The 14,371-nt window shown below is 41.8% G+C and overlaps 1 protein-coding gene and 1 pseudogene across 13 annotated transcripts in view; both read right to left on the reverse strand.

Annotated features, from left to right (window-relative positions):
• The window catches only part of MAST2 (microtubule associated serine/threonine kinase 2), a 187,694-nt gene that overhangs the window by 41,703 nt on the left and 131,620 nt on the right, over positions 1 to 14,371 (reverse strand). For all 12 annotated transcript variants that reach the window (XM_080656392.1, XM_080656391.1, XM_080656390.1 and 9 more), the window contains one exon: positions 2,748 to 2,839. In XM_080656392.1, the coding sequence (XP_080512518.1) occupies positions 2,748 to 2,839 (92 nt within the window). The remainder of the gene's footprint in view (positions 1 to 2,747; positions 2,840 to 14,371) is intronic.
• LOC308242330 (large ribosomal subunit protein eL42-like) lies at positions 12,031 to 12,389 on the reverse strand (annotated as a pseudogene). Its single transcript has one exon. The product of its transcript is annotated as a large ribosomal subunit protein eL42-like (transcript).

Consider the following 14,371-nt stretch of genomic DNA (forward strand, 5'->3'; position numbering starts at 1 on the left):
AAATAAAGGGATGGAAAAAGATATTTCATGCAAATAGAAATTTAAAAAAAGCTGAGGTAGCAATTACTTATATCTGACTAAATATTATTTAAAACAAAGGCTATAGTAAGAGACAAAGAAGAACACTGCACAATGATAAAGGAAGAAATCCAAGAGGATATAACCTTTTTAAACATTTATGCACCCAACATAGGAATACCTTGATATATAAAGCAAATCTTGATGGACATAAAGGGAGAGATCAACAGTAAAATAGTCATAGTGGGGGATTTAACACCCCATTGGCATCAATGGATAAATCTAGACAGAAAATCAATAAGAAAACAAACCACCTTAATGACATACTAGATCAGATGGATTTAATTGATATTTTCAGAGCATTTCACACCAAAGCAGCAGAATATATATTCATTTCAAGTGCACATGGAACATTTTCTAGGGTAGACTACATGTTAAGATACAAAACAAGTATCAATAAATTTAAGATTATTAAAATCGTATCAAGCAGCTTGAGCAGTTTCTTTCAAAACTAAACATACCCTTAACCATATGATCCAGCAATCAATTCCTTGGTAATTACTCAAGTGTACTGAAAACTTAAGTCCACACAAAAATCTGCACAGATGTTTACATCAGCTTCCTTCATAATTTCCAAAACTTAACCAAGATGTCCTTTACTAGGTGAGTGGATAAACTGGTACATCCAGACAATGGAACATTATTCAATGCTAAAATAAAAAATGAACTATAAGGCCATGATCAGACATAAAGAAATCTTTTTAAAAAATATATTTTATTGATTTTTAGGAAGAGCAAGGGAGAGGGAATAAAGAGATAGAAACATCTATGAGAGAGAAACACCGATTGGCTGCTTCCTGCATGCCCCCACTGGGGATCAAGCCCGCAACCCGAGCATGTGCCCCGACTAGGAATCCTGGTTCATGGGACGCTCAACCACTGAGCCACACCAGCCAGGCGACATAGAGGAATCTTCAAAGCATATTACTAAGTGAAATAAACCAACCTGAACTTACTATATGACAGTCTGGAAAAGGCAAAGCCACGGAGACAAAGATTAGTGGATGCCAGGGACTGGGCAAAAGAGGAATGAACAGGTAGAACACAGAGAATATTTGGGCAGTGAAACTATTTGTATGATAATCAATGGTAGATACATATAATTATATCTACCTGGATTTTCTGCAGTGATTTGAGGAGAGATAATAATGATAACTAACAGTTATGATGATGATACTGAGCATGTTACCAATATTAACTCAAAGCTAGAGTCCACAGACTCAGGCAGGCTGAAAAGGCCTGATGATGTTCTCAAAGCCACTTGAGTAGGGAAGATTTAGTCCTAAACTCTAACTGCCAGGAATCTAAATAAGAGAGATAATCATCTCAAAGAAGAGCAGCCAATAGTAATTACTGCCCAGTACTCATGTTACAGTTGGAAAACTAGGTTTAGATGAGCTAAATTTACTTCTATTTGATGAAAAGGCAAGTTTGATATATGCTAAGTTTTTACAAAGTTCCAGGGTAGAATGTGCTATCTGAGCGAATGTATAACCCAGACAATTTTGTGGGGGAAAGTACGGCAGCACAATGAGACCTTTGCTTTAAAGGCCAAGTATGTCTTCAATTCCTTGGGTCCCATCTCCCCACGCCCATGCTCTTGGTGGTGTCTTCTAATATAAGAGTTAGTGTTTCAGAGTTTAATTGATTCTTGGAAAAGGGCCATGAGCACACTGAATACCTGGATCTAGGTCCAGTAAAGTGAGACCCTTCTATAAAGGACAAAGATCAATTTCAGAATCACTAGGCTCTTAACATGCTCAAAGAACTACTCCACATGCACTCTTCTTTCTCCCTCCCAAGACATAGTAAACTGAGCAAAAAGACAAACCCAAGTGGAACATACTTATCTTATTCAGCTTCATGCTGACTATTTCTCTACTTTGGTACTCTTTTATTGCCCAAAGATAGATAAGCCCATAGCTTACCAAATCCAGGCAGCAAGTTCTGAATGGCTTCCTGTGGTTTCAAGTCTGCTCCATTTCCATTACCCCTAAAAGTCTGGAACTTCCAATGTAAAGCAGTAACCCTTTCAACAAAGCTGAGATACCTCATCTGCTCCCCTGGGATATAAGAATACATGTCTAAAGCAAAATACATGGCTAACTCAAATTAGGTTGTCTGCCTCATGATTTTTATATATTCCTCAGCCAGAGGCAAGTAAATCAGTCCTTATACTGTTTGGAGGAGCCCAAATGAAGCAGAGTCTGAATGCACAAAATCATTTGCTTCAATTCCAATATGTTAAGTCAATGTCAATATGAAACAAATATTTCTCTCACTTTTGTTGACTCCTGTTCTAACAGAGGAACAGTTATCAGAAATCCCATGAGGCAGAAAATCAGCACTGTTGGCTTTAATCCATGGGCATGGTAGGACAAATGTTAATGGAGCCTTTATCACATGGCCCCAGATAACTGGAGCCATATGCACTGCACTCTTAACACAGTAGAATAGAGGCTATGGCCCCAGGATACGTACTGAGCCCCGAGATAAATAAGCACAAGACCAAAAGAAATGTGGACAGGTCAAAACAACTATGTCAAAAACTGATGGAACACATAGAAAGCATGCTCATAAGCTCTGTATGCTTCAGTCAGCACAAAGTGAGAAGTAGGAAAGAAATTGGGCATCATTCATTTCACCTTTCTTAACCTTCAAGCACTCACCTGTGTGTCCATGGAGTGGTGAGTGCGGCCGTGGTAGTGTAGGTGATGTGCTAGAGGTCACAATCAAGCTCTTGCGGTTACTTGTCCGACAACTGCAATGAAAACGCAAATGTTAGTTAAAACAGAGCCACATACCATGGGCCCAAAGATCTTAAATGGTGATTGAGGAACAAAAGAATGACACCATTCTGTGGGCTGAGCAGTATATTGTTTTAAACTGGGTTAGCAATTACTGTTTGCACCAGTGAGATTTCATAATTTGCTGGAGGCTAATTCCAGCAGATCATAAATGCAAGAAGTTCATCAAAAGGTTGATGAAGCCCTAACCGGTTTAGCTCAGTGGATAGAGCGTCGGCCTGCAGACTCAAGGGTCCCGGGTTCGATTCCGGTCAAGGGCATGTACCTTGGTTGCGGGCACATATCCAGTGGGGAGTGTGCAGGAGGCAGCTGATCGATGTTTCTCTCTCATCGATGTTTCTAACTCTCTATCCCTCTCCCTTCCTCGCTGTAAAAAATCAATAAAATATATTTAAAAAAAAAAAAAAAAAGGTTGATGAACCTTGGGGCTTCAGCAGGGCTGAAGATTTGCATATTATTGCCTGCTGCCAGATAGCTGAGGGCAGTTCCCCCAATCTGATAATCTTCTACAGTTTACCAAACCTTACCTTTGATATGTATACCTGCTTGGCTTTAGGGAAAAATCTATATATATAAAGAGCCAGTGTCCATAACATCCAAAATGACCAAATGGTAGGCTGCGTGCGCAGCATGAGACTGAACTGCTGACCTCTCGGAGAGAGAGAGGGGCGGGGACTTGCAGCGGGGACTTGCATGAGGCTGCCTCATGGCACCCTGCATCAGCCCCGTGGCTCAGCAGCGAGTGGTGTCTCCATGCACGGCGCCCGGGGGCCATCGCGAGCTGCTGCAACCCCACCCCATGCTTCAGGGAGGAGGAGGTTCGAGGCCAACGGCGCCCTAGGCCACACTGCCTGCGCCACCGCCTGCTGGGCTGCAGGGTCCAGAGCAGGCAAGCTGCTCCCGCCCTCCGGTGGTGGAACAGGGAGGAGGGCACTGGGTGCAGGGAGGGGACCTCAGCCGGGATCCTCCCAGCGCAGGGAAAGGGCCCAGCCTGGGCCCGGTGGGAAGCTTAGGAAGTCTGGCTGAGCAGGCGCTGGTTCATACCAACTCTTACTCTGCCATCTTCCTCCAGCTCTCCAAGCTAGCCCCTCTGCCCCACCTGCCTGGGGGAACGGGCTCTGGGCGACCTCCCTGAGCACAGACTGTGGAACTGGAGACCTTGAGGAAGAGTGGCCTGCAGGGCCCGAGCAGGGACCAGTGCAGAACTACCAGGGCAGAGCTGTTTTGGTGTCTCGGTGAAGTTTGCAACAGGCCCAAGGAGGAAACCGAGAGGGGATAGGCCGGGAGGCATGAATTCCCAGCGCTTCAGCCACTTGAAAATAGCTCTGCTTGGAATGTGAGGCGGCTGTATGTTCAGCTGAGAAGTGAGGGGGCTGAACCCCACCGATGCTGAGCTCCTGTCGGTCCGAGGCCTGAGTATCCACCACGACAAGGATAAAATGGAGGGAGGGGCCTGTAGGAAGGGAGGACAATTGAAGGAAACCGTGTCTAGATTTTCCTCAGTCCTCTCTCCCTTTCCGCTGCCTACAAAAGCCCCAGGCCCGGCCACAGTTCTGTCTCCACCTTTTAGTCCCCTACTTCTCCAACCACAGAGGAAAGAAGCAAGGAGTCTGTGATGCCTTCAAAAAGTATCTATATACCTGATCGGTGGATTGCCTCCCGCAGAGGGAGGCCAGACTGTGGCTTAGGCCTGCTCCCCGCGGGGAGCGGACCTAAGCCGTCAGTAGGACATTCCGTGAGGGCTCCTGGACTGTGAGAGGGGGCAGACTGGGCTGAAGGACTCCCCCCTCCTCAGTGCACGAATTTTCGTGCACCGGGCCACTAGTGTGTTAATAAAAAGCTAGGGACATTCCAGGAGCTTAGTCACTAGAACTAAGTTTCCGTCTGGCTTTCCCCCATGCCTTCCAAATTCATATTTCTTCTCTAGTCTCTTCATTCATTTATGCACAGCCCCTTTTCCAGATTCCTGAACCCTAGTAAATGCTGAGAAAGACCCTGGCAATAATTCACTATGTTATTCACCTTGGAATAACTTTTATCACTGTTTTAACTTTTACTTTGTGTTGCCATTGTCATTTTACCTTTTGCTTCCCAAGAAAACAGAAGGAGCTCCCTGAAGGTAATAATCATTTCTTTAATGGTATCTAATGAAGAACAACCACTGCAAAGGTTATTTAGAAATCAAAAATCACAAGTCATAAATATTCTCATATCTCAAAAAAAGGAATGTTCTAGTCATGAAAACTAAACTATTAACTTAATCCATGAATTTTTTTTTAACTGCTTAATCCATAAATTAATATTCTCATCTCACCATAAGCTTCAAAACAGGCCTGGTTCCTTCTATAAAGTTGGTTTTCCACTACATGTTAATGCCTGAGGCTTTTTCTTATGGTTGGAGAAAACCAAATCATGATGGAAAGCCATTTCATGATGCACCTGCCACTGAAATACATTTATTTGAAAGTCAGCCCATCTTTTTTGTTGTTGTTAATCCTTACCCGAGGATATTTTTCCATTGATTTTAGAAAGTGGAAGGGAGAGAGACAGAGAGAAACATTGATGTGAGAGAGACACATCGACTGGTTGCCTCCCAGGGCTAGGGATCAAGCTACAACTGAGGTACATGACCTTGACCAGAATCGAACCCAGGTTGGAAAGTCAGCACACCTTTAAAAGGCATTAGGGAAGCTTGCCATTTATATTCATCCAAACCAATATTTACTGAACATCTACTATGCACCAGGCACTGTTCTAGGTGCAGGAGGTAAAAAGTAAGGAAGAACAGAAAGTCTCGGTGAAGTTTGCAACAGACCCAAGGAGGGTCCTCAAACTGGAGTGAATAGTACTGACAAAAGATAAAGAGAGAGAGAAAGAGAATATTCAGGAAATGGCAAAAAAGTCAAGTGGGTGACAGGAGAGGAGAATGATAGAAAAAGAAGTAGGTTATAGAAGCTATGAGGGTAGGCCACAGCCAGACTCTGTAGGACTGGTAGACTGTCATAAAGAGCTATTGGAAATGTGATGAGAAACCACTAGAAGGACTGAGATCAATCTCAAGAACAAGATTATGATGAGAAATGAAAAGTACCTTTCCCTAAGAAACCATCATACCTCCTCTAATCATGAGCACCCCTCATTACTTCAGTAGCCATTAAATGTCCAAGACTTCTATTTTCTAATTCAACAGTCTCCCTCTATTCCTTGATCTTAAAAAAAGTTTACACCATTTTCAAGGCCATTACTGACAACAGTTAATTCTCAGTCATTGTATATAATCTCTCAATATCATTTGACAGTTTTAACTCTCTTTCAAAAAAAAATTGAGATATAATTTACACTCAATAAGACATACAGATCTTAAGTGTTCTGTTCAATGAGCCTTAACAATTATATACATCCACTTAACATACCAAACAAAAGACAGAATAATTACACTACCCCAGAAAGTTCCCATGGGCCCCTTTCCTGTCAACTCCCTATCCCCCAACCACTTTCTTCTATCACCATATCTTAATTTTGTATTGCTGAACTTCCTATAAGTAGAGTTATGTTATGCATTTTTTGTGTATTTGGCTTCTTTCGTTCAATTTAATATCTGTGTAACTCTTCTTGAGATATTTAATTTCTAGAACATAATACTTTTCCTCCTAACTCACTGGCTGCTCCTTTTTCATTCTCCTTTGCTAGTTCCTTCTCCTCCTGACCTCTAAATCATTTAGTACTCTAAGGCTCTGATCTGAAATGTCTTTTCTTCTCTCCCTCTACTCATTCCCTAAATGATTTTTCCAGTTTCATAGCTTTAAATCTATGATGCTGATTGATACCCAGCTTATTATTGCTAATTTTGTGCTCTCTCGGGATTGCAATACCCATATAACCAAATGCCTATTGACATCTCCAACTGGATGTCTAAAAGGCATCTCAAACTTAACACTTCCATAACAGAGCTCTTAATTTCCCTCTAAAACCTGCTACTACTCCCCTAAGTTGTATTTCTCTTATTACAGTGGCACCACTCTTCATTCAGAAGCTTGGTAAAAACCTACAAGTCATTGCTGATTCTTCTCTTTTCTTCACACCAACATCCAAAATAACCAGCAAGTTCTGTGGGTTTTACCTTTAAAATCTATGCTGCCCTGGCTGGTGTTCTCAGTGGTTAGAGCATCAGCCCACCTAATGAAGGGTTTGCAGGTTCGATTCCCAGTCAAGGGCACACACCTGTGTTGCAGTTAGCTCCCTGCCCCTGGTAGGGGCACGTATAGGAGGCAACTGATCCATGTTCCTCTCTCACATACATGTTTCTCTCTGTCTCTTACTCTCAAAAATCAATAAAAAACATACTTAAAAAATAATAACCATTCCAAAAGAAGGCAGAAAAATAACAAAGAACAAGTACAATTGGACCAAACAGAAAACAAACAGCAAGATAATAGATTAAAACCCAATTACACCAGCCTTGGCTGGGTAGCTCAGCTGGTTAGAGCGTCGTCATGGTCCTGATATACCAAGGTTGCAGGTTCGATCTCCGGTCATGGCAAATTCAAGAAGCAACCAATGAATGCATAAATAAGTGGAACAATAAATCGATGTGTATGTGTTTTTTTCTCTCTCTCAAATCAACAAATAAAAGAATTATGCCAATAATCACATAAAATGTAAATGTTCCAAATGAATATTTAATTAAGGCAGAGATAGTCAGATTGGATAAAGTAGCATGACACAACAATGTGCTGTTTATTCTTTGTGACAGGTAAAACCTGAAACCACCTCAAATGTTCACTAACAGGTGAATGATAAACAAATCATAATATATCCATACAATGGAATTCTACTCAGCACTAAAAAGGGGTAACTATTCATTCACACAATGGATGAATCTCAAAATAATTATGTCAAAAGCAAGAAGCCAGATGAAAGAGCACGTTCTGAATAATTCCATTTATATAAAATTCAAGAAAATGCTAACCAATTTATAATGACAGAGAGCAGATTAGTGGTTGCCAGAACAGAGGTAGGGAAGGGATTATAAAGAGGTATGAGAAATCTCTTGGGAGTTACAGATATGTTCATAATCTTGGCTGTGCTAATGTTTTCACAGATGTGTGCCTTTGGCAAACCCCATCAAATTATATGTTTTAAATATGTACATTCTGCCCTAACCAGTTTGGCTCAGTGGATAGAGCGTCAGCCTGTGGACTGAAAGGTCCCAGGTTCGATTCTGGTCAAGGGCATGTACCTTGGTTGCAGGCACATCCCCAGTAGGGGGTGTGCAGGAGGCAGCTGATCGATGTTTCTCTCTCATCGATGCTTGTAACTCTCTATCCCTCTCCCTTCCTCTCTGTAAAAAAAAAAAAATCAATAAAATATATTTAAAAAAATATGTACATTCTATTAGACATTATACTTCAACCATACCTCAATAAAGAGGCAAAATAATTTTTTTTATTGATTTCAGAGAGGAAGAGGGGAAAGACAGGAACATCAATGATGAGAGAGAATCATCGATCGGCTGCCTACTGCATGCCCACAATGGAGATCGAGCCCACAACCCGGGCATGTGCCCTGACCAGGAATGGAACCGTGAACCTCCTGGTTCATGGGTTTACACTCAACCATTGAGCCACACTGGCTGGGCTGCGGAAAAAAATATTTTTTAAGATATATTTTATTGATTTTTTTACAGAGAGGAAGGGAGAGGGATAGAGAGTTAGAAACATTGATGAGAGAGAAACATCCATCAGCTGCCTCCTACACACCCCTTACTGGGGATGTGCCCGCAACCAAGGTACATGCCCTTGACCAGAATCGAACCTGGGACCCTTCAGTCTCCCAAACTGATGAGGGGACACTAACCACTGAGCCAAACTGGTTAGGGCTGCAGAAATTGTTTTAATGCAAGTAATATCAAAGTCACTCTTCTGCTTAAAATTCTCCCTATCTCACTGAGAGTAAAAGTTAATGTTCATTTTTAAAAAAATATATTTCTTCATTGATTTCAGAGAGGAAGGGAAGAGAGAGAGATAGAAACATCAATGATGAGAGAGAATCATTGATTGGCTGCCTCCTGCACACCCCCTACTGGGGATCAAGCCGGCAACCCAGGCATGTGCTCTTGGCAGGAATCGAACCCGGGACCCTTCAGTCTACAGGCTGATGCTTTATCCACTGAGCCAAGCCGGCTAAGGCAAAGTCAATGTTCTTACAACAGCCTACAAGGCTTTTATATGGTCTGGATTTCTACTCTGTCTTTCTTAGCAACTCCATTTCAGCCACATGGACCTCTATACTTTTCTTAGAACAGGTCAAGCATGCCACTGCCTCAGGGCCTTTATAAATGATATTTCCTTTACCTATATTTCCCCCAGATAGTCTCATGGCTTGCTCCTTCACCTCCATCAGTTCTTTGCTCAAGTACAATCTTTTCAACAAATTTCCCCCGATCATTCTATTTAAAATTGTAACCGCCCTCCTTTCCTGTTATATTTTTATCCATAGCACTTACTACTATCTAACAGTATATATTTTGCACATTCATTTTGTTTGTTGTCTATCTTCCCATGAGAATCTAAGTTCTACGAGGTCAGGGGCTGCTGCATGCTTTGTTTAATGCTGTATTCCTTGATGCCTGGAACACTGCCTGGCACTAAGTAAGCTTCCAATAAATATTCATTAAAAGAATGAATAAATGGATGAGTATAATTTCTTACAGTATTAAAATAAGAGGATACCTGTACACCTGGCCCATGTAAAGCATACCAAACCATTATGACTAAAGTCCTTGTGTATAGAAATAAAGATTTCTTAAAACTGCAAGGACAGATAATTGATACTAATTTCATTTGCCATATCTTATTTAAAATAAAATTCAAAACACTGAAGATCATATGTCCAGGCCACATGCCTTTTTATGAAGGTACACATAATCTCACTTGGCAAATCAGCAACAGCTGCCAGGGGAAAAAAAAGGTCAGGCACCCCCATACAGAGGCCATGACTCAGCTGAGATCCAAAACTAGGAAATGGCTAATTTTTCCATTTCAACAGACTCTGGCCATTTCTCCAGGATTCTAGGATAAAAAGTCTTAATTCTTTCTTCCTGGTAAGATGTTTACAGAGTCAGGCACACTAACTCTTAGCTGATGGAGGTGACCTGGAAGCCTCTTGAGTGATCCTCTACTGCCTATGGTTAAACCAGACTGCTGCCCAATACAGCAGTCTCCCCTCATCTGCCTTCCAGGATCCCCCTAGTGGATGTCTGAAACTGCAAATGGTACCAAACCCTATTTATACCATGGTTTTTCCTATGCATATAACATGTGGTAAAGTTTAATTCATAAAATAGGCACAGTAAAAGATTAACAATCCTATATAATAAAGAGCTAATATGCTAATTAGACCAAACAGCCGAACAACCTTCCGGACGAAACCAGGGCTGCAAGGGCCGAGCCCCTTGCATGAATTTCGAGCATCGGGACTCTAGTAACTAATATTAAAATAGAATTATAACAATACTAGAGGCCTGGTGCACGAAATTTGTGCATGGGTAGGGTCCCTAGGCCTGGCTGGTGATCAGGGCCTTCCGGTTGCTGGCCGGGGCCTTCCTTCATTCCACACCACCCCCTGGTGGTCAGCGCACATCATAGTAAGCGATCAAACTCCTGGTCTCCCAGTCAAACTGATGAGGGGACACTTTGCATATTAGACTTTTATATATATAGATACTGTAATAAAAGGCACTTTCTTTGACAATATGCTATAAAAATAAAGAGTTGTTACTAACTATAATAAGAGTTACCTGAACACAAGCATTGTGATATAGTGACAGTCAATCCTAATAACTGAGACGCCTACTAAATGACAGGTGGGTAATGTATACAGTGGGGATATGCTGGACAAAGGGATGATACATGTCCCAGGCAGGACAGAGCCAGAGAGTGGAAGGTTTCATCACACTACTCAAAAAGGGGCACAATTTAAAATTTATTGTTTCTCTCTAGAATTTTCCATGTAATGTTTTTAGCCCATGGTTGACTGCAAGTAACTGAAACTGCAGAAAGCAAAACTGCAGATAAGGACAGACTACTGTACCACCCCAGTCCCTTGGTCACTCAGAGCAAGTCCTGGCATTTCATCTTCTTACATCTTTGCCATGGTTGTCTCAGTGGATAGTGGGAACAAGGACCAAGGCACACTGCTATACCTGAGATACCACTGAATTGTGGCCATATTTGGAGAGTTCCTAGCCTTCAAAATTCCTCCCTTCAGTAACTAGCAGGTAGTCAGAAAATCTGAACCCCTGAAGGAGCTGCCATAAACTTACCTAAGAAGTCTGCTTCTCAGCCTGAAGCAATCTAGGGTAAGGAGTAGGATGCATGGCTGCAAGCCCCTGAAGCCTCTCCAATCTCCCAATCCCAGAAGTCCAGCTGCTCTTAGGAACTTGAGCACTTCACAATTGGCTAGCACTTGGCTACTTCCTTTCAGAATTTAGAATGAAAAAAACCCCCAAAACCACATTTCTGTTTCATTAAGTATCATCAATGAAATAGAGAAGTATCTGGGGCCATTTAAGGTCAAGCACTTCCAGATGTTATTTCAGAGTAGCAACGAAGCTGATGACCCAGTAAAGATGGAATAGTTACAGAGGGAGAAAATACATATTCTTTTAGTCAATTAAAGGTGCTGTTTGAAGATAATCCATTATTTCTCTCTTGCCTGGATTAACAGCCTCCTAACTAGTCCCTCTAGTTTACTCTTGTCTTCTTGCCCCAGTCTGTTCCCAGAACAAGCAGCAAATGTGATCCTTTCTAAAACATAAATCAGATGATTTCACTTATCTGTCCAAAACCTTCCGAAGGCTGCTAATTTCACATAGGCATATCTAGCTCTTAGGACCATACATAAATTGTTTCCCTCTGCCTGGGAAGTTCTCCCCCAACTATGCAAAGGCAAAAATCCCCACACCTCCTTCAAGATTTTACTTAAATGTCACCTTCCCAATTTCCTTATACCAACTGCAACCTGCTCTTCCCCAAATGCCTTTACTCTGCCTTTCTTTCTTTCTTTTTGGATGGCAAGCCTATTTGGATTGATCAAGTAATTCTTTTTTTTTTTTTTTTGAAGTGAACATATCAAGATTTTATTGTCATAATACAACAAAATATGAAGCTTCGAACTGGACCACTTGACCCTTTCTCTTCTTATCTCCTCCCAGTTCAAAATGCTTGCATCTCTTAATAACCACCATTCTCTTGGATCTGCAGTTGGGCTCAACACATTCAAACCTCAGCACAATCTTCTTTGTAGTTTTAGCCTTTTTTGGGAAAATCGGCTTAGTCTGCCCACCACAGCCACTCTGCTTCCTGACATAACGCTGCTTTTCCTGCGCATACAGAGAATCCTTACCCTTCTTGTACTGTGTTACTTTGTGGGGTTGATGCTTGCCACACTTGTTACAGAAAGTTCAGTGGGTTTTAGGAACGTCCACCATGTTTGCAAGAGTGCTATCGGCAGGGAAAAGCAATCAAGTAATTCATAACCCCTGGTCCATAGTTTGGAAAATATACAGTTTATTCTCTTTGTTTTAAAAAAAAGTAGTTATTATTTTTGCCCTAGCTGGTTTGGCTCAGTGGATAGAGCATCGGCCTGCGGACTGAAGGATCCTGGGTTTGATTCTGGTTAAGGGCACATGCCCAGGTTGCGGGCTCAATCCCCAGTAGGGGGCATGCAGGAGGCAGCCAATCAATGACTCTGTCATCATTGATGTTTCTATCTCTCTCTCCCTCTCCCTTCCTCTCTGAAATAAATAAAAATATATATATATTTTAAAAGTAGTTACTATTATTAAAGTTTTAACAGGTACTCTTGTCTTAGATTAACTAGCATCACGGCCGTCTGAACCAAATTAAAAGATCTTAACTCCAATTCTTCCACACCCTCTTCCAAACTTACATTTCACTGTGGCCCAGTATTTCAGGTCTATCTTGCCTTTATATGGCCAAATTAGTAATTATTATTGGTCTATACCAGTGGTCGGCAAACTGCGGCTTGCGAGCGAGCCGCCGTTTGCCGCTTATGAGTTTGCCAACCACTGGTCTATACAATAAGTGCTTGTTTAGATTTACTCATCTATTTTCCAATTTCTTTGCTCAGCATTCCCTCTTGGATCTCATACCTTTCTTCTTTTTTTCTCAAATATACCCTGTAGCAATTATTTCCGTGAGAATCTAATAGTGACAAACCTCCTCAATTTAATATTTTTCTGAAAATGTCTTTACTTTGCTCACTGACTTCTAATGATAATTTAGCAGCTCCTCACTTAATGCCATCAAACAAAGTATGATGAAACCAATTTTAACAATGGCTAATTGATATTAACAAGAGTTAAGTTCCAAGGCATCTCATCAAAACTGTAACAAAAGGACATTAAACAAAACATCAATCGAGGACCACAGCATCTTGCTGAGAATAACTTCTTTCTCAATTCCTTAAAAATATCATTCCATTGTCTTATTGCTTCTGTTATCACTGTTGAGAAGCTTGCTCTTAGGATTGTTTCTTTGAAGTTAATTTTTCTTTTTTCCTCTGCTGGCTTTTATTTTATTTTTTTTACCATTAACTTCTTATATTTTTTAGATATAATTCACATAGCAAAGAATTCAACCTTTTGAAGTGTACAATTCAATGTGGCTTTTTAAAAAAATCCTCAACCAAGGATATGTTTTTTACTGATTTTTTAGAGAGAGAGAGAGATGTGAGAAACATCAATCGGTTGCCTCGTGTATGCACCCTGACCCAAGATCGAACCGGCAACCTTTCAGTGTACAGAATGATGCTCCAACCAACTAAGCCACGTGGCCAGGGCCAATTCAGTGATTTTTAATACATTCACAAGGCTGTGCAGCCATCACTGCTAATTCCAGAACATTTTTTCAAAAAAAGAAAAAAAATCCCCACCTGTATCCTCCCTGAGGCAACCACCAATGTACTGTGTTTTCCCGAAAATAAAACATCCTCCGAAAATAAGACCTACTTACAGGTTTCCTTCTGAGTGAAATATAAGACATCCCCCCGAAAATAAGGCCCCTAGGCTCTGTCTCAGAATGAAAATTAATTTACCGTAAACTGGTCGCTAGGGCCGCCCCAACTGGCGTCTAGCAACCAGTGACGTTACACGGAGTCCTGACGTCACTGCTGTGTGGAGGCGGAGCGGAGGTCGGAGTGAGCGGTGAGCGCGGGGCGGGAGAGAGGAGGAGACTTTCGCAGATGGGTGTAGAAGAACAGGAGGATTAGAGCGGACGGGACACGGCGAAGGTGGTGAGTGCTGGTCTGTCTCTGGTGACACTACCTGATGCTCGCGGCCGCCTTCATGATGACTGAAGGTTCTCAGTCAGTGGCAGACCCTGCTCCAGCCCAGATCCAGGCCCCAGCAAGCCCAGTGACAGTCCCCAGGCAGGCCCCAGGGGGTAAATGTCTGGTAAAGGGGT

Source organism: Plecotus auritus (assembly GCF_963455305.1).
Source record: "Plecotus auritus genome assembly, chromosome: 2".
Classification (NCBI taxonomy): domain Eukaryota; kingdom Metazoa; phylum Chordata; class Mammalia; order Chiroptera; family Vespertilionidae; genus Plecotus; species Plecotus auritus.